This window comes from Zasmidium cellare (genome assembly GCF_010093935.1).
Source record: "Zasmidium cellare ATCC 36951 unplaced genomic scaffold M409scaffold_11, whole genome shotgun sequence".
In the NCBI taxonomy this organism is placed as follows: domain Eukaryota; kingdom Fungi; phylum Ascomycota; class Dothideomycetes; order Mycosphaerellales; family Mycosphaerellaceae; genus Zasmidium; species Zasmidium cellare.
Window position 1 is genome coordinate 204123 of NW_022986955.1, and position 26571 is coordinate 230693.

The following is a 26571-nucleotide window of genomic DNA, read 5'->3' on the forward strand; positions in this document are numbered from 1 at the left end:
GCGTTCCCCTCTCCTCGACGTCTTGCCTCCATCAGTCATGCCAACGCAACGGGGAACTCGAGGCTCCTATGCCAAGTATATTTGCAACCACTGTCGGAAACGGAAGATCAAGTGCGATTTGCCGAGCGACGTTGATATCAGTCCCTTGCGACAAGCCCAGCCGGCTGCTACTTCGTGTCAGAGATGTATTACAAAAGGCCTGGACTGTGTTGTTGACTTTACGATTCTTGGACGACCGTCAAGTCCCAGAGAGTGGAAAATGACTAGAAACAGGTCCTCATCGAAAGTGAGCAATCAACCATACTACATGCTATCAAAAACTAATTTGCTCCAGGCTCTCTCTCGAGTGTCGCCAAGCGGACCGTCGCAAACCATCGTTGATATTCCAGACGATGGCGCTCAATCCGTTGTCGATGACTACTTGATGGTTCAGCCGCAAAAGACAGCCGACTCTGATCAGCCAACATCGACCCCACAACGACGAACGCCGCAGGCAGCGGACAAGGTTCAGGCAATGAGCAGTCCATCATATCTGCTGTCGACACTTCTACGACGTGATCATCAATTCGCCTCGCTTCTAGACTTGAGCTTGATCAAGGACGGGGACATCAATCAGGCCATAGACACTGGCCTTGTTCCTGAGGCTGACAAACGGTACGTCAAGCAAAGCCGCTCCACAGCCTTGCTAATATGAGGCTAGTCTGGTATGGCATCGGCTCTTCTATCCAGATATCCCAGTAATTGCAACACTACATGCCCAGGTATTGAGTTTAAGCCCTGAATGCTCTGAGTATCTTCCCACGGCTTTTTTGTACGCGTTGCTGCTTTTGTTGGCTGAGGAGGTGGACGCCAACGCCGATATGCCCTTGGATAGGCTAAGAGGCCCTCCACCTCTCGCAAGCCTAGTAGCTCATCTAGGTCAGTTTAGACTATCAATTTCAGATACATCTACTGACTCTTCACAGCTCGACGAACTATTCTCGCACTTCCTACGCATCGCTACGCCATCCTCGCTTTGGATCTCTTGGCAAAGTACAAGCCATTGATGTTGGCATCCGACAGAATCTCAGCCCCTGACGCTGTTCGCACGAGGCTCGTACCTCCTCTGTTGAAAGAGATGGCGCTGGATCTCGGCATCGATTCCTCGCCATCCAAACTCCAGCCACAACTTCAATGTGGTTCAGCTCCACTCGACCCAGCCCTTCTAGACGACTGCTTGACGTGGTATAGATTGTGTTTAAGAGATGACATCCTTGCTGGCAACGACAGAAGAGGGATGCAGCGACAAATGACGGGCGAGACGCTTGCAGACGTAGTGGACCTGCTTCAGATTTTGTTGAGATCGGACGACCTTCCGCCAGAATACATCTTCTCCTACCATTCAATGCTCTGCCAGGCGTCCAAACTCGAACACTTGCTACGAGTCAAGGACGACTGGAGGAATCTGGACAACTTGAGCAGGGCGATTGACGATCACAAGAAAGCTTGCGAGTGGCAGCGTCAAACCCTGAGGGCTTCTATTCCCTCTCTTCCGCCTGGTCAGGCACTGGTGATGACTCAACTATTGGACATGCAGCTCCATTCTGCCTATTGCTGGGTGTCGGGGTCCGCGACCTTCTATGCTGTGATGGCAGGCGCTCGATTCGAACAATCGCCTCCCCAAATTGATGTTGGACAGGCCTTGGAGGTGTCGGACCAAATTATTGAACGCTTCGCCGATTCTTCGCGCCAGAGATACGCCTCAGAGCCTCACACGGAGTTTCTGATCAAATATGGGTCAAGCAGAATGGAGGACCTCGAGCTAGCCTTACTCAACTTCGTCTCAGCCATGGACAATCTCAGCCTGCAAGGGATACCTTACGTACCACCAACAAGGCATACGACAAGTCATATCCTATTCATGGTGAAAGATGTCATGGAGGGTCAGGCTGCGAGGATGAAAGGTTGGGGTGGCCTACACGAGCGGACGCACATGCATCTTCTACTGATCCGGGATTGTGCCAATTCGCTGGAACGTGTGGGAAGTTGGCTTACTGGAGTATCCGGGCCTGAAGCCATTGCAAAGGGATGTCTGTGGGCTGCCACTGCAAGGCTGCTTCGAAGCCTGCACCGACTACTCAGTGAGTGGAAGGAATGGAACGCGCTAGGTCAGATCAAAGTCTCGGCACCTCCACAGACAGGTGATAGAAACAGGGGCATGGATCTTGAGCTGGATTTCCTACCGGATGACCTCTTCTTCGACTGGGACCTCTGGCTGAGCGAGGAGAATATCCCAATGTAGACGATCATGTTGAACCTCATCATTATTTTTTCTTCGTCGCAAGAAGCATTACATGAGGCCAAACACCTTTGACTTTCCCGTCATCCTTGAAAATCTCGTCAAAGACCTGCCAGTACTCTCCCCACTTCTCACGGTCAGTCATGGTGGGAAAGGAATCCGCAATCTCCTTCAACCCAGCAAAGTCCACTTCAATGTCCCAGCCCGCCTCCTCCTCGTGCACCACCTTATCAGTCTCTCCGACCTGACTCCACCGCGGCACGTACTTCTCGTTCTCGTCACTGATATGAGCTTTGTACCAACTCCAACCGTCCGGAAAATTCACTTTGTACCTCAACGCCCCTTCTTCGAGAAAGCTCGTGGGCAGGGGCACCGCATCGTACTCACTCGCACTACATGCAATCACGCTCATGCTTGTTTTCCTCGTAGCCTCATCATACTTCAATCTCGGCTGGATCCAGTGGATATCGCAAGCTTTCCGGAACATGCCGCCCCAGGCATCTTGCAACTTCTTGTTGAACCATGCCGAGTAGCCCATGACGGCAATGGCGAGCGTCCCACCAGGTTTGAGCTGACGATTGAATGCGTCCATAGCCTTGTCCAAGTCCGTCAAGTGCATGACAGTAGCTGCAAATACCAGATCCACGCTTTCACGGGTGATCCAATCGGCATCCTCGAGTTTCGATGTGTGGAAGGTGATGGGTTTATCATAGCCTTTGAGATGCGACTGTGCCATCTCAACGTTCGATTCGGCGATGTCAGAGACGAGGACTTTCTCGAAAGGCTCTGAGATCTTCGCCGTGTGGATACCCGGGCCTGCTCCTACGTCGTGAATTGTTCCGAAATGACCTCCGTGCTCTCGATGGTAGTCGAGGACCTTCGAATAGAAAGATGGTGGTGGTACAGGCCTGCCTTTGCGATACTTCTGCCAAAACTCATCCTTTTGGTCGTAGTATGAGTGCGCGTGGTGAGTCTGTGATGTGGTCGACATTTTCAAAAGATGCCAAGTAGTCAGTGCACCAGTTTCACCCCTTTAGTACGTCGAGCAGCATGACGCGGCTCAGGCGTCGTCGAGGAAGTCGTCGCCAGCTCAGGAAGCTAGCTCAATAGCTTACCATCTACTTCGAATGCTTTGCAAGCAAGTGGCCATACTAAAGCCTAATCTGTGCAACGTGTGTCGAGATCGGTCAAAGGTGATTTCATTGCTGCAATCCTACAGAATCCTGTCCGTGTTCGCTTCCCAAACGCCATTACACCTCGCTCAAAACGAATATCTAATCCTTCTAGAATAGAGTAACATCTCTCGTCAAGAAGATGTTGTCGAAGGTCACTGCAGACTTGTCAGCGTCTTACATACTACAAATGTCTTTCGGTCAACTCACCTGTCGCCACAGCATTCCCGTAGCAGTTCGCAAACATCGTAAAGTTTGTATAGTCACTGGTCGCGATCCCGGTAACATTCACATTCCATACGCTGGAAGCTGCCGTGGCTGTCGTTGACCAGAAATTTGCTCCCAACACAATATCGCAAGTCGAGGCCCTTGCACCTAATCCAGCAACGCCCGCGGAGCTGGCAATTGTGACTGCCACGGAAGCCCGTAACCAGTATGTTTGTCCTGCGCGAATACGATTAAGAGTCTGGGTAATCGAACATGGACTCGCCGTTGCAGCAATCCGATTAAAAGCCACCTGCAACGCCCTTGCTGTGGTGATGGTGACATCTGTGGTGGCGGACACGAAGTTCTGCATCCAGGGCGCCAATACACCAGCTCCGAAGTCGTTGTTCGTTAAGACTTGAACCGCAGTCAAGACAATTGGGCTCAGTCCCGCTGCAAGAGGATACAGCCTCCATATGATGTTGTCAAAGCCGATGCTGACATCCGTAGAGCCCGTGCAAGCCGTCTGCGTGTAGAAAGATGTCGCTGCCTTGGTCACGATGCCGCTTCCGTTTATTCTGCCCTGTTGGGAGCAGCGGTCGTAGTAATACTGCCAGAGAATCTCCTGATCGGTGCGGAAATAAATTGTGCAAGATGTTGAGGTGCTGACTTGAGCATTGATCAAGTAGACATCAGCCTGCAGATACCATGCTTGATTTGCTGCGATCGAGAGCGTTTCGGTCAAATACAACACAGGCTGGCCCAAACCCAGCGGAAGGGGGATCCCAACGGAGCTTTTCAACAGTTAGCCTGGTTTTCATACAAATCAGAGGCTTATTACTCACGCTATGCCATTCACCAAAGTGAATAAGAGGGAGTTGACGAGACCAGTCACGAGACCCACAAGCCCAGTGACAGTCGGCACCCAAGGATTTAAAGAGCCATCAAATACACCATTCAGGATGACATTGACATCATTGCGAAGACCGTTGATCAAAGGCCCGCTGATCCTCACCGCGCTGTAGACTTGAATGACGGTATTTGTAGTAGGTGACATGCTTCCCTTCAACGAGCATTCATTCGAGTTCGGCTTCCATGTGATCCCCTGGCAGGCCGTGCCCTGGTTGGCGCACAAGTCGATGCAGGCGGTGAGGCTTAAAACTGTTTGTGGAAGGATCCCGATGCCTATCGTCTCGTACGCCTGAATGCAAACAATCAAATAAGTAGAGCCATCTTGTCCTGTATATATCGATCCGTCGGCCTGAGGGCAGGCGAGTGTGGGTAGCGCTGCCGCGGAAGATGACGAAGATGAGATTGAAGTTGAGGACTGTGTTGAAGCTGAGGTGGTTGAAATGCTTGTGATGGATGATGAGGACAGGGCGGTTGATGAGATCGAAGACAATGGCGTTGCTGATACTGTGGATCGGGTTGAGGACAATAAAGCTGATGAGGAGCTTGTTGTTGAGCTTGCAGATGTGGTGAGCTGCGAGGATGCAGAGGAGGACGAAGCTGATGAGGAGCTCGTCGTTGAGCTTTCAGATGCGGTGGACTGGGTAGACGCAGAAGACGACGAAGATGTTTCTGAGTTCGATGTAGTGAGTTGGGTCGCCGTCGTTGTTGATTGACTTGATGTCGACAGCGAAGTAATCGTCGTTGACGAGGTAGATTGATCTGCTGTTGTCGTGGATGGACTTGCGGTTGAAGAGGTGGATTGGCTCTCCGACGATGATGTTGTCTGAGTCTGTATGGTCGACGAACTGGCGAGCGTTGACGAGTCAGACCCACTGCTGCTCTGCGACGTAGCTAATTCAGTGCTTGACGGCACATTACTGGTCGATAGCGTGGTAAGGCTGATAGTCAGAGAAGAGCTCGAGGATTCCGTAGGCTCTGAGCTGGTTGACGGAGGTGAACTTGAAGCTGACGGAGACGATGCAGAGTTATCGGAGGACGTCGCCGTTGTGGACGATGGTTCTTGGCTACTCGACACAGAAATCGATATTGCTTGACCAGAAGACGAAGCCGAATCTGTGCTAGTGCTGATTGCTTGAGTGCCAACTGACACCGTGGAGAACGGTGTTTGTGAAGTTATCGTTGATTCAGAAGCACTGGTCGACGGAGGAGGTCCAGGAATCGTTGTAGATTCAGAGCTGCTCGCTGAAGTAGCAGTAATCGAGCTCTGTCCATCTGAAGATTTCCCGCTCAAAGACGAAGAAAAGCCAGAGCCTGCTCCGGAAGATGTTGAGACAACAGCAAGTTGAGAGGCCGTGGTAGAAGAGACCAAAGTTGAAGCTGAAGCAGCCGCGCTTGCATCATTCGATGGCCAGATATCCAGCCTCACGTTGTCGATCCTGACAGTCGCATCTGCATGACCCTGGCAAGAGGCCGAAAACGAAACATAAGTCGACTCTGAAAACGCCATGGTGCCACTACCATTCACTGAACCGACATACGACTCTCCTGGATTGAGGAAAAGCGACGGAAGACCCGCATTCTCTGCCGCGAAGGACACGCCACAGGATGTGTCGCCTTGACTGGTGACCGCAACATCTGCCAGCACGAAGTAGAAGTAGCCTTGTGGAATCCTGAACGTCTGAACGGCACGGACTTGGAACGCAGGTAGAAACCCGGAACCGTCGTTGGTTTCTTGTGAAAGTAGGAAGCTTGCTTGAGCTGCGCCATTGACGACTGACAGCTGAGGACCAGTAGCGGTCGAAGGGTCAATTGGATCAGTGCCAAATTGAGAGTTGTACCAAGGAGACAGGCTGTTCCCATCCAAGCCAGCATTGGCAGCAGATTGTGTCAAGCTTTGAAGAGATCTGGGAGCCGTCATGCGCAGTACTGCAAGCACACCAAGGCGAGCGTTGGTAGGTGTCATTTGGGATCCCAGATTGCACTGCTGGGATGTGGCATCCCATGTCGTTCCCATGCATTGCAAATCGCCACTGCAAAGGTCGGTGCACTCGGTCAAGGAGCTGGCCTGAGCTATACTCAGACTTTCCACGTAGTAGTCGTAATCGCACGATATCAAGAACTGAGAGCCGCTGTCCGATGTATAGGTGCCGCTTCCGCCGTTACAGGCCGCGGTCGGTTGCGCTGAAGCAGTAGGACTTGTTTGTGACGACAATGCGGATGCTGCTGACTGGACGCTCACTCTCACGCGAGACGTGGATGAGGATGTTGAAGATATCGAGACCGATGAAGTCAAATCCGAAGATATCAAACCTGAAGACGTCGAGGTAGAAGATGTCGAGCCTGATGATGTCGAAACCGATGAAGCAGAGCCGGAAGACGTCAAGACTGAAGACGTTGAACTAGAAGATGTCGAACCAGAAGACATCGAATTAGAAGACGTCGATGCCGAAGCCGTCGAGCCTGTGACCGTCGAACCTGAAGACGTTGGGCCAGAAGATGTCAAGCCCGAAGACGTCGAGCCTGAAGACATCGAATGAGAAGACATTGAGCCTCCAGTTGTCGAGCCCAGAGTTGTCGAGCTAGAAGACGTCGAACCCGGGGTTGTCGAGCTAGAAGACGACGAAGCAGAAGTCATTGAGCCTGAAGCTGTTGAACCAGAAGCGCTTGGAACCGAAGACCAAGCCGAAGACGTCGAGACCGTAAATGTTGAAGCCGGAGATGTCGAAGCCGAAGATATTGAACCCGCAGAGTTTGACGATACTGAAACAACACGCGATTCCGAACCGGATGCCGTAAGCGTGGAAGAGGTCGTCAAGCCAGGTTGCGAGCTTTGCCCCGAAGAAGTGGTTGAGGCACTGATTCCGGTTCCAGATCCGACACTTGCACCGCTAGAAGATTGTGTGGAGACCGATGAGGCTGCTAGTGTCGTAGATGATGTGGAAACTGGAGTTAGGGTAAGGTCAGTAGACGCCACGGTCTCGTTCGCGAATGAGGAGTTGATGGAGCTCGAGGGGCTTGAGGTCGTGCTATCTGATGAGTTGTCTGAGGTCCGTGCAGGTGTTCTCGAAACCGGTGGAGATGTGAATGGTGACGTGCTGCTCTCTTGGTGGGTACTCGTGGCTTGGGAAGACGTGTCTGGGCTGGGAGGGATAGCTGAAGCATTATTGACAGCTGGTGAAGTGGAGAGGGGCTCTGCTGGGATTGAAGGCCGCAAGGCTGTGGTTTGGGGGAATTGCGTAGCGTTCGGAATGGTGGATGTCGTCGAGGATCCCTGGGGAAGTGTGGATGTCGACTGAAGGCTTGTTGGATTGAACAGCGATGTGGATGGTGAAGGTGCAGCGTTCGTGATAGTGGATGGGCTAGTGGATGGTGGTGATGTCGATTGGAAAGTTGATGAGGCACTGGAGGTGAGCGGTGGAGATGCCTGGGATAGGGTTGTACATGTTCTCGCTCCTCCTCCCTGACCATTGAAAGATCGGAAGAAGCCCTGGATCTGAAATATGCCTTGTTCCTCATAGGGCTCAGGTTGTGCTAGTGTGGAAGAGGATGATGTGTTTGTTGTTGTGGGAGAGAGTGGATTGGTGGTGAGTGCGCTGGTGGCGAGTGGGCTGGTGGTGAGCGGACTGGTGGTGAGTGGGATGGCTGAACTCAGAGTTGACGATGAGGCTGGGGAAGAGGTGTATGGCGAGGAGGTGTTCGCGGTAGATGTGTAATCGGAGGTCGTGCTGATTTGTGTCGATGTTGCTAGTCCTGAAGGGGGCTGTGGGGTTGTGAGTGTGCTCCCTATGCTCGACGTACCTGAAGAGAAAGAAGACATTGATGTTGCCAAAGCTGAAGTCCTGGGTTGACTTTGGCTAGTAGAGCTCTGCGAAGGAAGTGATCCCATCGCTATCGATGTGGCCAGACTACCGCCTGTTGATGGTGGCGTCATGCTACCAGACGAGATCCCTTGGCCAGTCGATCCGGTACCTACGTTAGAAGATGATGAAGTAGCCAAGACCGGGCTCAAGGCGCCGCTTCCGCTCTGTGATGAGATGGACGCAGTACTCGGCGCACTGGACGCCTGGGACATGGTTAGTCCGCTCGACGATGAGGTCGTTTGTCCAGCTGCTGAGCTTTGTGTTGAAGACGGATTCTGGCCAGGGTTAGAGGCGAGGCTAGAAGACGGACCTGAACCTGAGAGAGATGCTGAAGATGATCCAACTGCCGCAGTGGAAGATCCAGCCGCACTTGAGCCACCTCGAGAGTTCGAAAACGACGCCGATAAGGTGCTGATACTCGACGCATCTGGCAGGATAGTCACGGTCAAGGAGTCCAGGGTTGAGCCGCTTGGAAGTCCAGTGAGAGACAAGGCTGAGGGTGAGCTGGAAGACATGCTACCAGACCGCCCAACAGATGTTTGCGTTGTAGCAGACGAAGTTGTGGTCTGGAGCCCCGGTGCTGAAGACAAAGCCGCAGATGACTCCGCTCCAGAACCACTTCGCTGCTGGCTTGTTGATGATGTTGCAAGGGCTTGAGGATCAGTGTTGCTCGTGATGGATGATGGGAGCGCAGAGATTGACGAGACTGCAGACAATGAGACTGAGTCTCCAGAAGACTGACTTGCAGCCACGCTTGTTTGACTCGAAGCGGCCGACGAAGACGGGACAGCCGCCTGGCTGGACAATGCACCAGAACCGCCGACTTGGCTGATCGATGTAGTCGAGCCTGGTGACCCACCAGCCTGGAGCGAAGAGGTCATGATGCTCCCAGAGGTTAGGACTGTGGCTAAAGACGGCTGCCGAGAGGTTCCAGATCCCTGCACCGTTTGCTCAGTCCCTGTTTGTGATGCAGACGAGGTCGGACGGGTGGACGGCCCAGTCTGACCGCTAGATACACTTAAGCCTGTGGGAGACAGCGACCCGCTAGCACTCTGGCTATTCGGGCCGTTGGCAGAGCTTGACTGAGCAAGCCCAGTCTGTATGCTTGTTGGGAGTAAAGATTGTCCAGAAACTTGCGGTAAGCTTGGCGTGAACCCGGAGGACGTGATCAGTGTAGGAATACCACTCAAGGGCGGTGTGAGAGATCCTCCTAGTAGTACGGACGTGCTAGCCACAGAAGTGGCCGAGCGTGTTGGGCCTGACGTGTAAGAGGACCCCAAGGAACCAATCCCAGAAAGAGTTCCAGGTATCAGGTTCGAGAGTGAGCTTTGTAAACCGGTCGAAACAGTAAGGCTTGGGAGAGAGGGGACAAGGGCGGAGTCTGATGCCGTCAGGCTGAGTGAAGGTATGCCACTGAGACCCGATGTTGCGCCAGAGGATAGGTCGACTGGTAAACCCGAAAGACTTGTGGTCGGTCCGAGGGACCTGGAGACTGAACTAGAGCTGCTAAGGGTAGCACTGGGGAAAGCAGAAGCAGAAGCAGAAGCAGACACACTAGCGGCCAATGAGCTTATCAGCGACGACAAGTCACCGTTGAGTGTGGCGGTCGTCAGTCCAGAACCACCTGGAATACCAGTGAGCGAGGGCAGCGAAAGACTTGTGCCAGAGCCGCCAATAATCGAGGCACCAGTGCCAGGACCGACTGAAGAAGAACTGTCCGGATTTGATCCAGTGGAAGCGCCTGAGCTCTGGGCTGCACCGTTTGATGAAATTGATATAGTAATTCCAGACGATATCGATGGTTGGCCGCTCGTCAGCGCGAGAGATGACAATGTGAATCCAGTCGAGCTCCCAGACTGCGTGGTCACAGAGCCGGTCCCGAGAGAGACAGAACTGTCACCAATCGAAGATACAGATAGGCTGCCGGAGGAGCCCACACCAGTGTCGAACGTGGAAATGGATGTCAGGCTAGCGTTTGTGAAGGACAAACTCCCTGTCAAAGACTCCACATCAGGGATATCAATCGTCGTCGTGCTGCCAGTGTTTCTCACAGCCCTCAACCTTAGTGCAGAGTACACCGGCTTCTCGCTCGCGCGAATGCCTGTCACATATGTGTAGATGTTGCATCCGTCATTCGTAGCTGACAAAGCCACGCAGTCTTGCATGCCATCACATAGATCGTTGCATCCGTCTACGTTGCCTCCAACTTGAGTAGCGTTGACGAGGACAGTGCCTTCGTAGATGTTGCCACAAGACACGAGTCTAGAGTCACTCTCGCCCTCATCCTGGGATATCATGCCGTTGATGCCAGGACATTGGCCAATCTCGGCATCTGCGATCGGGTTCGTCGGACTGGGCAGAGCAGATGTCGGGTTATTCGTGACTGCAGCAACGACAGTCGTGGCGCTTGCAGTGTAAAATGTGGTAATACCCTGAATGGTTGTTGACACTACAGATCCACCGGTCAGGAATGTAGTGGAGGCCCGAGCAGGAACACTTGAACGAGTGGGAGACGCCAAAAGTCGAGAGCTTGTCGCAAATTGAGAGTCGGATACGCTGCCATAGGTCTGAGATGCTGGAGATGTCGTTGATTGAGGACCTGTCGGTGCATATAGTGTGTCCGCTGGACTCGCTCGACCAGATCTCACGCTTGTAGCCGTAGCGCCAGTCGGAGCACCGAGGTCACCAGTGAAGGTCGCCAAAGGAGCAGCTACAATAATCTGGGATCCGCTCAATGAGTATGTTGTTCCAGCTACCGTCACGGCAGATCCACCAGGCACGAGAGTCTGCGATCCAATCACCCAGTTCGGTGCGTTGGTTGGTGTAGCTTGAACCCCGTTCGGCAAAGTCAATGGTGAGCCAGGCGAAATGTTTGCCAGTGTGAAGGGGCTACCGTTGATGAATATCGAGTTACCCGACGCTGGAAGCGAGTATGTAACCCAAGAAATCACAGCTGTGGAACCAGGAGCCAGTGTAGTACCGGCCAGAACGAATTCAGTGGCGCTTACTGGCGTGAATGTATGTGACCCAATCACGACATTGGGTACCGCTGTAGGTGTGACGACAAGCCCATCCGGCAACGTCAAAGGAGAACCTACAGGTCCAGTGGGCAAGGGATAGGATTGACCATTGACAAAGATCGCATTCCCGGAAGCCGGCAGCGAGAATGTCGTACCTGATATGACGGCAGTAGAGCCCGGTGCCAGTGTGGTACCACCAAGAATGATGTTCGTCGCGCTGGTCGTTTGAAGGCCTAATCCCGGACCGCTAGTCGCTGCTGGACTGGTAGGCTCGACAGTTGGGGTTGCAAGTACTCCATTGGGCAACGTGATGGGTGAGCCAAGAGATGCAGTCGGCAAAGGGTAAGACTGTCCATTGATGTATACGCCGCCTGAGGTTGGCACGGAGTAAGTGGTACCAGAAATGACGGCCGTGGAACCAGGTGAGAGAGTAGTCCCAGCAATCACGAGCTGGGTGGACTGGCCAGCTTCGAGAGATGTTATGGACGCCTGTATTCCGGCAGTGGTGGGTGTAGCTACCACACCATTCGGCAAAGTGAGAGGGGAGCCAATATAGCCAGGAGAAGCAGTTAGCAATGCGTAAGGTTGGCCGTTGACGTAGAGGCTGCTTGGAGGGGTCGGGAGCGAGTAGGTGGTACCAGATATCACTGCGGATGAGCCGGGCAATAACGTGGTGCCGGGTAGAATGAGGTATGTAACAGGGCCAGTTTGCGAAGGTCCAACGGTTGATGGCGAAGATGTGACAGAAAACGATGTGAGCGGAAAGTCGAATGTTGCGATTGTGACAGATGAGGTTGTCCCGCCTGTGACCACCGCCCTAACCCTGAGCTGCGCAAATTGCGTCTTCGGTGACACCACACCAGTACCCGAAGTGATTGCGGAGTAGAGAGAGCAAGTAGAGGAGTCGGCATCGAACCCAGCTGCCAGACAGTCGTCATCTGCACTGCAGGTACTTAGGCATGACTCCATGTCCTGCGCTGAGAAGGTGCCCAGTAACGACCCAGCAAAAACGGTGTTGCACTGCACTTGATACTGATCACCACTCGTAGTTTCTTCGTATGCGTATGCTGCTTGCGACGTCGGGCAGTCCAATGAAGGGGATAGCGTGATGAACGGTGGACTTATCACGGGCGGGATTGAGCCGCTCTGTGATGTCGATGGAATCGAGCCTCCGTCCGAATTTGAACCTGATCCAGAAGCAGGAGTCGTCCGCGTAGGATTCAAACCAATGGAACTTTCCATGGCCGCCAAAGATGTTTGGGCAATGCTGGAGCTCGCTGCGGCGCTGGGGCCACTGCCACTAGCATCACTGCCACTGTTGCTTGTAATTTCAGAACCGCTACCGCTCGCATTGCCGCTGCGGGTGCTTGTGATCGCAGAACCACTGCCTTCTGCATTGTTGTTGGATCGACTGGAAGGCGATCCCGGTCCATTTGATCCACTGGGAGAAGACCCTGCCCATTGCGATGTTCTAGAAGTTCCTGACACATAGCCCTGTACGTTGCTGGATGTGCTATATGAACCACTGACGGAATTTGCTGAATTGTAAGTCGATTCCGTGGAAGTGGCTCTGCTCTGCGAAGCTGAAGCCACCGGGACTGTGCCATTGTGGGTGAATGTATAAGGGACCGTTGATCCATTCGTATAGATCCAGGCGTGTGAAGGCCATGCAGTCGGTATCGAACATGTCGCTGGATATGCAGTGATTGTGATTATGTGAACTTTCCAAGGTCAGCGATTCGTTTCTGAAGGTCTATTCCTGATCCATACCAGCAGTCTGAGCGGATGTGATCCCCAGAAACGAGAGCAAGATAGCAGCGTTGCTATAGGGACGCATATTGGGCGAGCCCGAGAATGAGGATGAGCCGCGAAACGGCAGCGGGAGACGATTCGGCAGGCCATAGCAACGGGCGAGTCGGTGTTGATAGCCAGCACGTGTTCACATTCCGAAACGTTTTCTGCAGAAGGCCATGGCGCAGGCGAGGCTGTTCGCAGAATGGCCGCACTTTGTTCGATTGTGAGCGGAATGTGCTTTCCGGGAAGCCGACTGGCCCGACGTCTCTCGGCCCGAGCGTTGGTGGTGGCACGGCAGGGAGCCAGCCTGGTTGCGCGTGAAGATTGGTCGGCTGCTCATCTCATCGCCGTGCCGAACTCCTCGATTTGAATCTTCTGTCAACAAGCCGGAAGGTTTGGGTATGATGTGAGAATGCGGCAGGCGTTGGTGATTCGGCTACCGACTGGAGAGCTGCCCTTGGCGTACAAAGGTCAATTCGACACTCGTGGCTTTCTTTTCTCCTTTCGTTTCTTCCTCTCGATCGAACTTCGTTTCATATTGTTTGGGATTGTCGTCGCCATCGATTTTCGGCAAGCCGAGCTCTCTCGGCGTGAGACGGGCCATGATCCAGGAGCTTGGGACTGAGGAGACGGACGACGACCAAAACGTCGTGTCTGGTGATATTTCCCGTCTCTGCAATGTGAATGGCGAATTCGGGCATACTTATTCCGTGGAAGACCCCTCGACGACAAAGACACAATCTACATTGTGGAATTCGCGCGGCGTCCGGTTCCGGCATGTCATGGCTGCAATCCCGTTCGACTTACCGTTCGGTCCGGTCTAAGCACTGCTCGTGCTGGTAAGATGCCTATCAGAGGTACAGTCAGAAAACAATCGTGGAAGAGATGGACCAAGGGATACGTATACATTGGCGAGTTGGCTGGAGAGAAGCAGGTGAAGAGGAACGCGCCGACGCGTCTTTCCGAATACAGACTAGCGTGAACTATACCTATGCGGCACTTGTTGCTGGAATATACCTTCAATATAGCATCGAATCTGCCCAGGAGAGAAGTCGTGATGTCAAACACGGACATTCCCCTGCTACGCCCATATCGCAATCATCGCCATAAGACCACACCCAAAGAGTAATGCCACCACTGCCTCTGCTCGAGCACGGAGAGAAAGAATTCTGTAGCTCTTTTCACTCAACAGATCCTCTCCCAACAGCTGAACCAGCCCGGCGTACATGATCATACCTGCCTGCATGTGGGATTAGTTCGGAGCCCGATTTGCATGAGGTCTCTCCGCCCAGGAGTTCTGTCAAGGCTCACCGAAATAGCATTTGCAATCCCAACCACCAGCAACGCTGTCTCGCCCTCAGGGTCGTACGTCGTTCGAAGACCCAGCCCGATTGCTTGGCCAAGTGGACAGGTAAGTCCATACTGTTGACAGGAATCAGCCTTGCATCGGTAAGGTCAGGAGACTGCACTCACCGCAAGAGACATCGCCCAAGGTTTGAAGCTCGAGATGCGAAGACTCGGGATGGCTGCAATCCGTGCACCAAGTGCGAGGCCCTCAAAGATCTGGTGGAACGCAATCGCCACCATGAGAGCAATGAAGGTGGTTCCGGTAGAAATCGAAATCGACAGCCCGATGAACACACTGTGGAAGAGGATGCCGGCTTCCAACAGAAGACATTGCAAGATCATGCGCTGTTCTTTCGGGTGAGGTAAAAGGCTTGTCGACTCCGACTCGACATCATCCGTACTGATATCTTGTGCTCCTGCCGAATATGTTGCATGCGAGCCTGACTTTGAAGCACCGTTTGGAAAGATCAAATCCACTTCGCCATGTCCATTCGGCCGGCTACCTTCCGCGCCGGGACTTTGCAATCTGCCCTGCTCCATGTCACGCGGTCTGACATGTCCATTTGGCATGCTCGAATGAGCTTGGCCTTCCTGCACCGTCACTCCAGCGTGATCGTGAGAATGCTTTATCCCAAACAAGGAAAACCCCATCTCCACAAGAATGACAGCCAACGCAGCCACCATCGCGATAAACCCCGGCATGGCATCATACCCTTCAGTCCAGAAGTACGGCAGACATTCGTTCCAGAGATTCTCAAACGCCGTCGGCAGGAGATGTGCGAAGGCGAGGGCGATCAGCACTCCAGTACCGAAGTGCTTGCTGATGAACAGGGCATGTTGAGAGATAGCGAGCTTGGGGAAGGCCTTCACCAGGACCGGAAAGGAGCATGCGAATGTGCCACAGGTCAGGATCAGGAAGACCGCGAAGATGTGCAGGCCCAGGTCATACTCTTCGGCGGCGTCGGTCGAGCCGCATTGTGAGCGACGGATGTTCATGATGGGCTCTTGTCGGGTCATGATCGGAGTCGCGTCCATTTCTTTATGATGTTTTGCGGTGGTCGTGCCGTGGCCGAGTGTGGTGTTCAAGCATTTTCGAGTTTGCAAAACATTTGTAAGTAGGTCTTGGCCATCAATGTGCAGAGGTAGCAGTCCTGACATCAAGGTTGAACACAAGAGCCAATCCGACAACGCCACTCCAAAACGAGTGTCAGCAGCCCTGCACCGCGATGGAGCATACATTACGACCCACAGCTGGTCAGTTGATGGCCTGGTCAAGGAGGTTTGGCAACTGTACACTGACTAGACAAGTTTGGTGGTGCGCTCACGTAGCAGATAAATCTGGAACCTGATATTCTGGTCATTCTGGTCAATATATCCGCTCTGCTGCATACCGAATGCCAATCTCGAACTGTACATGTCGGACATGCCAGCGTTCAGAGATGATGGTAATCTAGACCTTGATGTTCCCCAACCCAGCATTCGCTCTCACCACCTTCTCCACATTCTTGACAGGCGTCAACGTATACTTGTACGGCGCCTTCTTGAAGCTCCCAACCTGCGTGATATTCACGAGCGAATCGCCAAAATCGTTCTCTACACGTTCACATCAGCATTCCCTGGCCCCTGATGGTCATTGACATTGTACTTACTCGCTCCCAGATTAGCAAACCCATCAAGCTCCTCGTCACCACAGACACACGTATTCGGGCTGTCCTCAGGAATCACAAGCCCGTACGTATCGACAGCGATAGGCGTGTTGCCGATGAACTTGTTGCCTTCGACGAGGACTTGGTTATCAGAGCGGGAGTGGATGGCCTGGTAGAGGTAGTCTTCGTAGAGGTTGTTGTAGATATGCTGATGACTGCCCAGTCCAACATCAGTAATCGTCGAAGTTAGAATTGACACTGAGAGACGTACCCAAACCGTCCAGCTGGTCCTCTCGTGCCGAGATTCCTCCAATAGTTGTGGTGGTAGGTGATGTGCAGATGACCAAAATCTACATCGCGAAGGATGTCCGAGTTGCCGATGAGGGAGACTTTCCAGTGGTCGTGGAAGTAGTTGTTTGAGACGGTGATCCAGTCGCTTGCGCGGACGATGTCGAGTTGACCGTCCTAGACAACCATCCGTCAGCAACTAATGCGTATATCTTGTTGCCGTGGAGGGTATGAGCTTACGTAGAAATCCGGTCCAATCTCGACGCTAAACTGACTCTCAAACTCGCAATGGTCAACCCACACCCTCGTCGAGTTGTGAATGGCCATCGCATCATCTCCTTCGACGAACCTAATTCCGATGTTCCTGGCGATCACATTGGTCGCATTGACGATGCTGATGCCCTCGCCAATGATGTTCGCACCTTTTCCCTTGCCGAGAAGTGTTGTGTGCGATCCTACTCTCAATCGTCCAGAGGGTTGGAGCTCCCCATCGAGGTAGATGATCTTGGGAGCGTCGCCCTGGACAGCGGAAAGCAGTTCATCGGCATTTGTGACAGTGATGGGATTGGCGCCTCTGCCTCCTATCGTGGGACCGATGGGATTATCGAGAGCGAAACCCTCCAGGCCCGGTGTCTTGTCATTGCGGCTCCAGATGTCCAAAGTGGGCCATGCAGTCGCCAAAGCAAAGGCGTTGAGGGCAAAGGCCAGCGAAATAAACTTCATCATTGTAGATTCTCAGGTGGAAGATACTTCGACGACAAGACGAAAGCCTGCTTGCCATGGCACCGCAATCCTATCCTTATATGGACGTGACAGAAATGCCAAGTACGGAGATTCATCCTTCGAACGATCTCCAGCTGTGTAACTTCACACCGAGGGACACCTCAATTTTCCGCAAATCAATCTCCATCTCCTGCATGCCAAGATGGGAGAGGCGAAAGCGTTAATATGTAGGGACCAAGATGTCGCTCGCAGATGGGCCGATGGCTTCGACGTACATGTAGCCCCGGGAGGCCTCGAGCATGACGTGCATTCGAGGCAGTCCGGCTTCCCTGAACTTTGACGTATTCGCTCCGATCTTCGTTTGGAAATGTATCTGAACGTTTCGACTTGAGACGGAAGTGGACCAGAATGAGGTGAAGTGCATGTATTACCCCTGCGGCTGTCAATATACTTCGTGCGGGGTGCATGGTCTGGAGATTGGGGGTGCCATTGAAGGATCAAACAAGCGAATTGATTGCTCAAAGATGGAGAATGTCGATGGAAGAATTAAATAAAAGCGTGAAAAAAGCGAACTGGGCCATGAGGGGCAGCTATATCATTTCATCTCTCTGTTTAGTCACTCTCCGAGGACGGACAATACGTACAGATCACGAGATAGGAATCGACTGGTCAACCTCTGCTGCCCAGTCTCTCCTCTCTGATGTCTCTTCGTTGTTGCCCAAATCCTCCCTCGAAGACGGCATTTCGTCGTCAGTGGTCACTGCACCGGTGTGCACACCGCCGTCGTCCTCACTAGCACTGGCACCCCTCTCCTTCTCTTCCTCTGCCAACTCTGCGGCCTCCCAGTCATCCGCTACAACCTCAGGTTTCGGTTTAGCCTTCGGCTTCTTGGCAAATGTGACCTTGCCTGATGTGAGTGCGGCGAATGTGTTTGTCGAGCCGACACTGTTCTGAACCGAGATCTTCGGCGCATTCTTCTTCGCAGCAACCTTGGACCATCCGTCTCCGGTAGTTCCATCAGATTCGTAGCGAGCGATGTTGAGCGAACTGTCGGTCGTGCAGAGCTGAGTCGAACCATAGCCTTTGGTGGCGATGGCAGTAGCCAGCGGCATCTTGAGGTTCTGAAGCATACGTTCAAGATCTGGCGGCGGAAGTGTACGGCTTACAGCCTTCAGAATGATATCCTCGCTTGGAAGGAATTCAATGTCAAGGGTGAAGGGTGTGCTGGGATGTAGCACATTATCCACTTCTGATCGGACTTCATCAATCGTGAGCCCGAATCGAGGTTTCGTAATGCGAAAGCTGTTGAAGGGCTCGAAGACCTTCGGCTTCGCTTTGACGGGATTGGCGCCTTCAGTATCTGAAACATTTGCGCTAGCATTGGCTGATAGCCGGGCCTGTTGTCTGATCCTGTACGCATCTGCTAAAGTCTTGTTTGGAGCACTGACAAATCGAGGCGTCTTCCAGATCATGACATGTCGATGAGGTTCAGGGTCAACACTGTCAGAATCCAGTCCAAAGTCTTCAGCCAAAGAGTGAATGAACGCTCGCTGCTGAGCTTGCATAGGCTTGAACCTCAAACGCTTCTCGTCGTCGGACGTGGCGAACACTCTGAACTCCCGCTCTTGATTCTGAGCCCACTTCATGTGCTGGGAGAACAGGTTGAGGGTTTCAGCAGAGTAAGGAATATGGTCCCCGCCTTCAACATGGTTTGTTTGATCAATGTTCAATGCCAATGCCAATTTGCGGTTACGCTCCAGACGGGCGCACTCTTCGTTGCAGGGCAGTGACTTGTTGAGGTTTCCGTCGCCGTTCTTCGATGCACCGCACTTGACTTCTTGCTTCTGGGCTTGGCACTCGCAAGTGATGAACATGATGTTTTGGCATGGCTTTTCTTCTTTGCAGGGGAAAGGTGCGTGGCAGAGCTGCTCATCAGGATGGCCACACGCTTTCTTTTCTTTGCCACAAGGCTGCTGGCATTGGCGGCCGTTGGCGTCTTCGCAGTCTCCATTTCGGTGGCAAGGTTTGCGGCAGTAATGAAACCCGCACGAAAGCTTCTTCTCGCAAACCTCCCCGCAACCAACATCACGTAGCCAGCATTGTTGGTTCTTCAACGTCTTCTTGCCGCACATGCAGCGCTTCTCGACCAAGAACGGGCATCTTGGACAGTTGTCGTCGTCGAGGTGGCAGGTATGTGAAGTTTGTGGGTGTCCACAGGGTTTCGGTCGATCGCAGGGAAGACGGCATGGCGGTGGTGAAGTTCCACAAGGCAATGGAGGTTGCAATATGGTTCGGCCGCAGTGGCAGCTGATCTCTTCGAAGATGGCCTCTCGGCAGGTACCACACGGTCCTCTGTGGCACAGTTCCGTACAGTTGTGGTTACCGCATGTCAGCAATCGTCCACATTCTCTCGTGCAGATGTGCTCGGGCTCGAAGTTGTCTTCGGTAGCTCGTGGAGCAGAGTTCAATGGCCGGCGTTTCTTCTTGCTCGACTGCCTTTCGACAGCTTTGCGTTCGCCTTCGCAACAACGCTCCTCACACATATGTCGTGCACAGTTGAGATTCGTCCTGCAAATGCGCATGCACTGTGGCGGCTCATCTTTGCCCTGGTGACAGATGGTCTTGTGCGAGGTTCGACCGCAGCGGCAGGTGATGGTAACAGTTTGCAGGCATGCAGGGCAGTCTCCTGAATGGCACACTGCCGGGCATGAATGACCACAAGGAAGGACTTTATCGCAAGGCTTGTCGCAGCTTGGAATGGGGTCTTCGCAAGTAAGGCGATGCTCTCCAGATAGATCGGTGAGTGAAGTTTTGCCACAAGTGCAGTGCGTGACAACATCAGCCGAGCGAGGGCAATGCGCTGGCTGGGCGTCTTGTGGGTGGCATGCGTTCTCGCAGTGGTGAACTCCGCAGTCAAAGGCACGGTCGCAGAGATTGCTACAATCGAAGACACCCATCCAATCTTCTGCAACATGCTCGCCATCGTCCGTTTTGTGAGTCTTTCGACTCTCTTTTGGTTGGCCTCGATCGCTGCAAAGAACGTCTTTCTCTACGCCTCCGCAATAGCACCGGGCCGGTATCCGCACGTCGCAAGCCCCGCAAGGACCGTCATGGCAAGGGCGAGCGCAATAATGCTCGCCGCAAGGCATCTCTGCACCGCAGATCTCACCGCAGCTGAATCCAGAAGTGTAGTCCGTTTCAGAGCATCTCTTGGTAGTCGTGTGTCTGCCGCAATAGCAGGATTGACTAGGTCCCATGTGTGTGCAGGGCGGGCAAGGTCCAGCATGGCATGTCAGCTGGCATGGGTGTGGGCACTTTCTAGCCCTCTCTTTGCTGCAAGTCTGACCGCAAGAATGAGGAGGCAGTCCAGCGAGTGAGCGAGGCTCGGTCTCCTTCTCGCACCAGCAGGTGTAGGAAGATGGTAGGGCATCTTTAGGTAGATTACAACCAGGACACCGCCACTGTCTCATAGCAGGCGTCTCTCCATCCTGTGGAGTCTGCTGATTCATAGATGCCCCAGCATTTGAAGACCACTTCTTGATGCAGGTGAGGTGGAAAACAGTCCAGCATGTGTGGCAAGACCAAACTTTCGAGTTACGGCGGACTTCGTTTGTGCAGATAGCACATTCGTAATGGCCGTTATCGATGTCCTCATGAGTGCGAGTGGCGATATCCGGAGCCTGCGATTTCGACATGCGTCGTTTCGGTAGTCGTGGCTGCTTTGTGGCCTTTGGCTGTGTCTGCGTGACATTCTGAACGTGCTGCTGGCCTGGCACGAATACGGGAGCATTGCCTTGCAGCCCGGGTTGATTTGAGGCTGATTCCGAAGAATTCGTTTCTTCTCGTGTGAGCTGGCCGCCAAATGTTCGACCATTGACTGTCCGGTTCTCCGTTTGCCTCGCTGCTCTGCCCCGTGAAGATCCTCTACCCCGCCCACCGCGTCCTCGCTGTCGAGATTGGCCATCAGTGTGATTTGGGGTCGTCTCGCCTACAGGTTCTGGTGCAACACTGGCCGGGCGAAAGCTCAGCGAAGAAGTCTCGCCACCTCGAGCCTGCCCTCTCTGCCCTCTGCCACGCCGCGGTCTTCTACCTTGACCTCCGCGGGATTGATCTGGGTTATCATGTACTGATGCTCCTGAGGTGGAGGGAATCGCCTCCATGCTGTACTGTGAGGGTGCCACAAGCTGAAGATGTTCGTCCAGGGTGATGGTCTGATGGATTGTCCGGCGGAAAATCGTGTGTTCGTGGTACTTGCAATATGAAAAAAGCAGGCTCTCACAATTGCGGCCTGATTAAACGAGTAAATACAGCAGCAATCAGGGGCGCACAGATGAGAGAAAGTGAGTCAACCGTGTTTGTGTGCGTGGCGAAGTGCATTGAATGTGTGTTCGACCGGCCATTACTCAGATGTCCCAAACGGGTCATACTAGCGTCTTTTAAGCTTCCCGTCGTGACGTCTGGTTGGTTCTTCTGAGGCTCTGCGGGCCGGGGCGTCAAGCGAAGCTCTAGCGTCCGGCGCATCTCGCAAAACACTCACACGCTGTCTTTCGTTGCGACAACTTGAACCACAACATGGCGACAGATAACGACGACCAGCCTCAGGGCACCAAACGGCCGCACAATGAAGTTGAAAAAGAAGACGCCAGTGAATCTGACTCGGACGACGACCTTGGCCCAGCACTGCCATCCGCCGAACAACCCAGCAAGAAGAAGAGGAGGAAGCTCAAGTTCGAGAAGCAGTACATTGCCGCTCTGCCTTCTGCGACGAGATACTCCAAGTCGCTGATGCACAAGGATCAACTGTCCTTCTGTACCATTACACCACACACCGACTTCCTCATCACCAGCTCCATCGACGGATACGTCAAATTCTGGAAGAAAACGTCGGGTGGCATTGAGTTTGTGAAGGAGTACAAGGCACATGATGATGAAATACGAGGCGTGACTGTAAGCGCAGACGGGCGAAGCTATGCGACTGCAGGTGTGGACGGGACAGTCAAGATATTCGACGTCGAGACGTTCGACCTACTGGCTATGCTTGAGCCTGAAAAGCCACCCAATGCCGTCTGTTTCGTGCACGGTCACGGCTCTTCGTATCCCATACTGGCCGTATCAAATCAGACCGATGGTGGAATTTCCATGTACGACGGGCGAGGCGAGAACCAGACACCGTTGCATGTCATATCGAGCTTGCACAGGAAGCCGGTACATGTCATGGCATACAACAATGCATACGACTGCGTAGTATCGGCCGATGAGAATGGCATGGTCGAATACTGGACACCATCTGGATCATACGAAAAGCCGGACAACGTCTTCGAGATGAAAAGCAGCACCTCCTTGTTTGAGTTCAAGAAGGCCAAGTCGATCCCGTGCTCAATCACGGTGTCATCCACGGGCCAGCAATTCTCGACTTTCTCTTTCCCTGATCGAAAGGTTCGAGTCTTCGACTTTCCATCGGGCAAGCTGTATCGTACCTATGATGAGAGCATCGCCACCATTACCGAAATGCAGCAGGCTGGTACGTTGAGCAGTGAACCGTTGGAGGCGATTGAATTTGGCAGGCGCATAGCCGTGGAGCGCGAGATCGAGAACCCCGCAGTCCGCAGTCGAATCAATATCATATATGACGAGAGTGACCACTTCATTCTGTATGGAAGCATTCTTGGCACCAAAGTCATCAACACCCTATCGAATAAGGTGGTCAAGACATACGGGCGAGAAGAGCCATTCAGGCCACTCAATCTTGCTCTTTACCAGGGACAGCCAGACAAGAAAGGCGTCGTCACAGTCCAGATGGCCACGTCCGATAACCCACTGCTCGCTGAAGCTGAAGCCCGTGACGCTATGCTTGTCGCCACGGGTTCAGGCAAAGTCCGATTCTACATGTTCACCAACGACAACAGCGTCTCCAAATCGGACCGTGACATTCACAACGAACGACCTCGCACTCTCAGCACTACCAAGAAAGCCGAAGAGGAGGCCCGCGAGGCTAGGATGGGTACTTCGGCCACAATCCACACCACGATAGGCGACATCCAGATTCGTCTTTTCCCTCAACATGCTCCCAAATCCGTCGAGAACTTTACGACACATGCACGGAATGGGTACTACAACGGCATCATCTTCCACCGCATCATTCGAAAATTCATGATCCAGACTGGTGATCCTCTCGGCGATGGCACCGGCGGCGAATCAATCTGGGGTAAAGAGTTCGAAGACGAGTTCACTCCAGAGCTTCGACACGACAAGCCCTATACAGTCAGTATGGCCAATGCAGGACCTGGGACCAACGCCAGTCAATTTTTCATCACCACAGAGAAGACGCCGTGGCTGGACGACAAGCACACAATCTTCGGGCGTGTGGTGAAAGGGATGGACGTGATTCATTTGATTGAGAATGCTAAAGTGTGGAAGGAGAAGCCCGTAGACGACATCAAGATGATCAACATCAGTATTGGATAATGATGTGGTTGTGGGTGTTTGAGTTGGCGTGGTGTCTGCAGCTATACTCGGGAAAACGATAGGCTGTCGTCCACCTTCAATTCGACGGCATTGAATGCATCCGACCCCACCTTTCCTCTTGCCACAACCGTTCATCGAGCTGCCGTGCCCACAACCGAAATGGAACCCTTGATTCAATACTTGTTCGGTTAAATCACCTGTTCATATCACTGACTCGCAGCAGAACGTCGACGTCCAGCTATCCTCTGAGAAGAAAGACTCGGTCTTCTCCGTCTTCAGGCGTTCCACAGCCTCGGGCTCGATTCACTTGAGACTACTATCTCAGCAAGATGCCTGTTGGTCACTTCCCACTTCAAGACAAGATCGTTGTCATCACTGGAGGCGGCTCAGGGATATGCTTCTCATTTGCACAACTTGCCCTCACTAGTGGCGCTCGAGGCATCCTCATATGTGACCTCCAACTCACCCCGGCCGCCCAAGATCTGATCAATCAAACTCCCGACGAAGTCCATTTCATGAAATGCGACGTCACAGACTGGAACGATCTGGAAGCAATACCACCCAAAGTCGAAGAGGCTTTTGGAAAGGGCCAAGTGGGCGACGTCTGGATTGCCGGTGCAGGAGTCTTCGAGCCGAAATGGTCATCGTTTATCTACGACGAGGAGAAAGAGGGCGGCTACAAAGCTATGAGAATTAACGCCGAGCATCCCATCAAACTCACCCGCATCGCCATGCGCAGCGCCATCTCCGTCAACAAACCCTGCGCGGTTCTAATAGTCTCTTCCGGCGCCGGCATCACAGGACAATATGCCGCCGCACTCTACTGCGCAACCAAACACGCCGTCGTCGGCTTCACCAAATCCATGGGCCAGGCAGATATCGACGAGAACTGCAAAATTGTCTGCATCCTCCCCGGCATGGTCTCCACTCCACTCTGGACAGGCCGATCAGATGCCGTCGCGAGCCAATTCAGCTACACCGACGAGGTATGCATCACGCCGGAGGACGTCGCGCAGGGCATGAAGGAGATGATTGAGGAGGAGAAGTATCCTGGGGGTTCGCTGATGAGTATTGCGAAGGGAAAGCTGAGGAATGTTCTTGAGAGCAAGTTGGCGTTTGCGAACGATGGCAGTGAGATTTACAAGCAGTTTGAAAGCAAGTGCTATGCGCCCATTAGGGAGATTTGGAATGGTGAGAGGGGGACTAAGTTGTCGTGAGGATGTGTGGGCAAGTCGTTAGAGCATGACATCGAGAACATGAAGAATTGTGTTACAATCCGCGAATCTATCGAGTTTCGCATTCTCCGTAACGTTACCTAGTGGGCGCAAATGTTACCGCCTATGATCAAGTGGAACTAGCTTTGAGCCAGGTTCTCAGCTTGCCCATTCAAGACACCGTACCTCCGGCTAGCCTTCGAGTCATCACCAATAATTCCAATTTCATTCCTAAATAGCACGGCCACATCACCATTTTGAGGCTATGGAGTAGGATTCAATGGCTAATGGAAACTTCTACGCTATTCCTCGCTGGTCTTTCAGGCCTCTGACTCGAGTGTCTAAACGACCACTGTGACGCTCATGCCGATGCTGGAGAGCATGGACGTTGGTTGAAGACTGACACATATATTGAGCATGAAATCGCCCCTTCTACTTCGACGGAAGCATCAGAAACACAGGTCTCCGAGTTCGAGAGTTCTCCTTCTGGAAATCCGACAAGATGGAGAACGACGACGAGTCCAGCCGCTCGAGCGGATCATCAAACCACAGCAATACTGAGGAACTGGAAGAACCTACAATCGAAGCAGTCCAGATCGCAGCACGAAAAGCCTTGAACCCAGACCATGACATTGCCTGTCGCCGGTTCGCAGAAGGCACTCACCATGCCGTCTACGCCATCGGAGACGACCATGTCGCACGCTGCTTGCCAATCTCCGAGAAAGCCATCAAGAGTCTTCGTCGGGACGGTGCGGTTCAGAACCTGGCGAAAAGATCTATGTCCAAGCCAGATATCGTGTCAGAAGTACTGGAGACTCCATTGATTGTAGACGGATGGCAGGGAAATCTTGAGAGAAGATTGCATGGCATATGCCTGCAGGACTCGCAGCCGACCGCGAAAACTGAGGCGGATCTGGCCCAGCTGTTGATCGACTTGAGGGCGGTGGATGTTGGCGAGGCCTTAGCTGCCACAGCTTACCAAGAGAGCAAAGTCAACATCAAAGCCAGGGTTGGCAAGACTATTCGAGCGTGGGAGGAGCTGGTGCAGAAAGGCCATGCTGTTGATCCTGAGGCGAAATTGTCGAGCATGTTGAAAGAAAAACTTGAAGGCTTATCGAAAGTTTCCGAAGGACTCTACCAGCCAGCGCTGCTGCACGCCGATATCAACACCGAGAACGTCCTCGTCGATCCCAAAGACGGCTCCATCACCGGTGTTCTTGACTGGTCTGATGCCTTCGTTGGCGACCCCTGTGTCGAGTTCTCTGGTGTCATCTTCGCCATTGGCGTCGAAGGGGCAAGGAGAGTTGGTGAGAAAGTCGGTTTATCCGCGGTAGAGATCGAACGAGGATGGCTGTACACCATGACTGAGATGATCAGGGATTTGAGAAAGTGCTTGTGTGGTGAGAAGAGAGATGAGCATCTGACGATGTTGTTGAAGGGGGAATGGGGGAGGGTGTTTGAAGGGACTGGTTTTGAGGGGCTTTTGCGATCTGAGAGGTCTGCAGCTTAAATACTCTACTCTTCTGGCTGGCATCGTCCCATCCAAGACCGTCCAGATAAGATTCTTGCAAGGCTCGGCACCTCAAAGAGATACCATTGCCGCCGTACTCATTCCCCGACTCGTGTCAGATCTTCCCCGGAGATCCAA

The 26571-nt window shown here is 53.1% G+C and overlaps 12 protein-coding genes across 12 annotated transcripts; 6 read left to right on the forward strand and 6 right to left on the reverse strand.

The window, feature by feature from the left end:
- Positions 1-37: 37 nt before the first annotated feature.
- On the forward strand, positions 38-2281 carry M409DRAFT_20810 (uncharacterized protein; the record flags this gene model as incomplete). Its single annotated transcript, XM_033805563.1, has 4 exons — positions 38-286; positions 335-654; positions 701-918; positions 966-2281. The coding sequence occupies 4 exons, from the start codon at positions 38-40 to the stop codon at positions 2279-2281; spliced, it is 2103 nt and encodes a 700-aa protein (XP_033669683.1).
- Positions 2282-2303: 22 nt separating this feature from the next.
- On the reverse strand, positions 2304-3269 carry M409DRAFT_20811 (uncharacterized protein; the record flags this gene model as incomplete). The annotated part of the gene is made up of 1 exon (XM_033805564.1): positions 2304-3269. The coding sequence occupies one exon, from the start codon at positions 3267-3269 to the stop codon at positions 2304-2306; it is 966 nt and encodes a 321-aa protein (XP_033669684.1).
- A 292-nt stretch (positions 3270-3561) lies between these two features.
- M409DRAFT_20812 (uncharacterized protein) lies at positions 3562-4711 on the reverse strand (the record flags this gene model as incomplete). Its single annotated transcript, XM_033805565.1, has 3 exons — positions 3562-3608; positions 3661-4448; positions 4500-4711. The coding sequence occupies 3 exons, from the start codon at positions 4709-4711 to the stop codon at positions 3562-3564; spliced, it is 1047 nt and encodes a 348-aa protein (XP_033669685.1).
- A 478-nt stretch (positions 4712-5189) lies between these two features.
- M409DRAFT_20813 (uncharacterized protein) lies at positions 5190-6529 on the reverse strand (the record flags this gene model as incomplete). The annotated part of the gene is made up of 2 exons (XM_033805566.1): positions 5190-5411; positions 5993-6529. 2 exons carry the CDS (start codon positions 6527-6529, stop codon positions 5190-5192), a joined length of 759 nt encoding a protein of 252 aa, XP_033669686.1.
- Positions 6530-6567: 38 nt separating this feature from the next.
- On the forward strand, positions 6568-7862 carry M409DRAFT_20814 (uncharacterized protein; the record flags this gene model as incomplete). The annotated part of the gene is made up of 3 exons (XM_033805567.1): positions 6568-6604; positions 6760-7079; positions 7131-7862. 3 exons carry the CDS (start codon positions 6568-6570, stop codon positions 7860-7862), a joined length of 1089 nt encoding a protein of 362 aa, XP_033669687.1.
- A 633-nt stretch (positions 7863-8495) lies between these two features.
- Positions 8496-9083, forward strand: M409DRAFT_20815 (uncharacterized protein; the record flags this gene model as incomplete). The annotated part of the gene is made up of 1 exon (XM_033805568.1): positions 8496-9083. One exon carries the CDS (start codon positions 8496-8498, stop codon positions 9081-9083), a length of 588 nt encoding a protein of 195 aa, XP_033669688.1.
- Positions 9084-14321: 5238 nt separating this feature from the next.
- On the reverse strand, positions 14322-15583 carry M409DRAFT_65191 (uncharacterized protein; the record flags this gene model as incomplete). Its single annotated transcript, XM_033816406.1, has 4 exons — positions 14322-14480; positions 14552-14662; positions 14714-15003; positions 15106-15583. The coding sequence occupies 4 exons, from the start codon at positions 15581-15583 to the stop codon at positions 14322-14324; spliced, it is 1038 nt and encodes a 345-aa protein (XP_033669689.1).
- Positions 15584-16037: 454 nt separating this feature from the next.
- Positions 16038-17711, reverse strand: M409DRAFT_65192 (polysaccharide lyase family 1 protein; the record flags this gene model as incomplete). The annotated part of the gene is made up of 5 exons (XM_033816407.1): positions 16038-16180; positions 16237-16448; positions 16505-16698; positions 16762-17154; positions 17520-17711. 5 exons carry the CDS (start codon positions 17709-17711, stop codon positions 16038-16040), a joined length of 1134 nt encoding a protein of 377 aa, XP_033669690.1.
- A 180-nt stretch (positions 17712-17891) lies between these two features.
- M409DRAFT_52808 (uncharacterized protein) lies at positions 17892-21404 on the reverse strand (the record flags this gene model as incomplete). The annotated part of the gene is made up of 1 exon (XM_033812179.1): positions 17892-21404. The coding sequence occupies one exon, from the start codon at positions 21402-21404 to the stop codon at positions 17892-17894; it is 3513 nt and encodes a 1170-aa protein (XP_033669691.1).
- Positions 21405-21816: 412 nt separating this feature from the next.
- On the forward strand, positions 21817-23709 carry M409DRAFT_52809 (uncharacterized protein; the record flags this gene model as incomplete). Its single annotated transcript, XM_033812180.1, has 1 exon — positions 21817-23709. The coding sequence occupies one exon, from the start codon at positions 21817-21819 to the stop codon at positions 23707-23709; it is 1893 nt and encodes a 630-aa protein (XP_033669692.1).
- A 329-nt stretch (positions 23710-24038) lies between these two features.
- M409DRAFT_20821 (uncharacterized protein) lies at positions 24039-24926 on the forward strand (the record flags this gene model as incomplete). Its single annotated transcript, XM_033805569.1, has 1 exon — positions 24039-24926. The coding sequence occupies one exon, from the start codon at positions 24039-24041 to the stop codon at positions 24924-24926; it is 888 nt and encodes a 295-aa protein (XP_033669693.1).
- Positions 24927-25425: 499 nt separating this feature from the next.
- M409DRAFT_20822 (uncharacterized protein) lies at positions 25426-26433 on the forward strand (the record flags this gene model as incomplete). Its single annotated transcript, XM_033805570.1, has 1 exon — positions 25426-26433. The coding sequence occupies one exon, from the start codon at positions 25426-25428 to the stop codon at positions 26431-26433; it is 1008 nt and encodes a 335-aa protein (XP_033669694.1).
- Between the last annotated feature and the right edge of the window lie 138 nt (positions 26434-26571).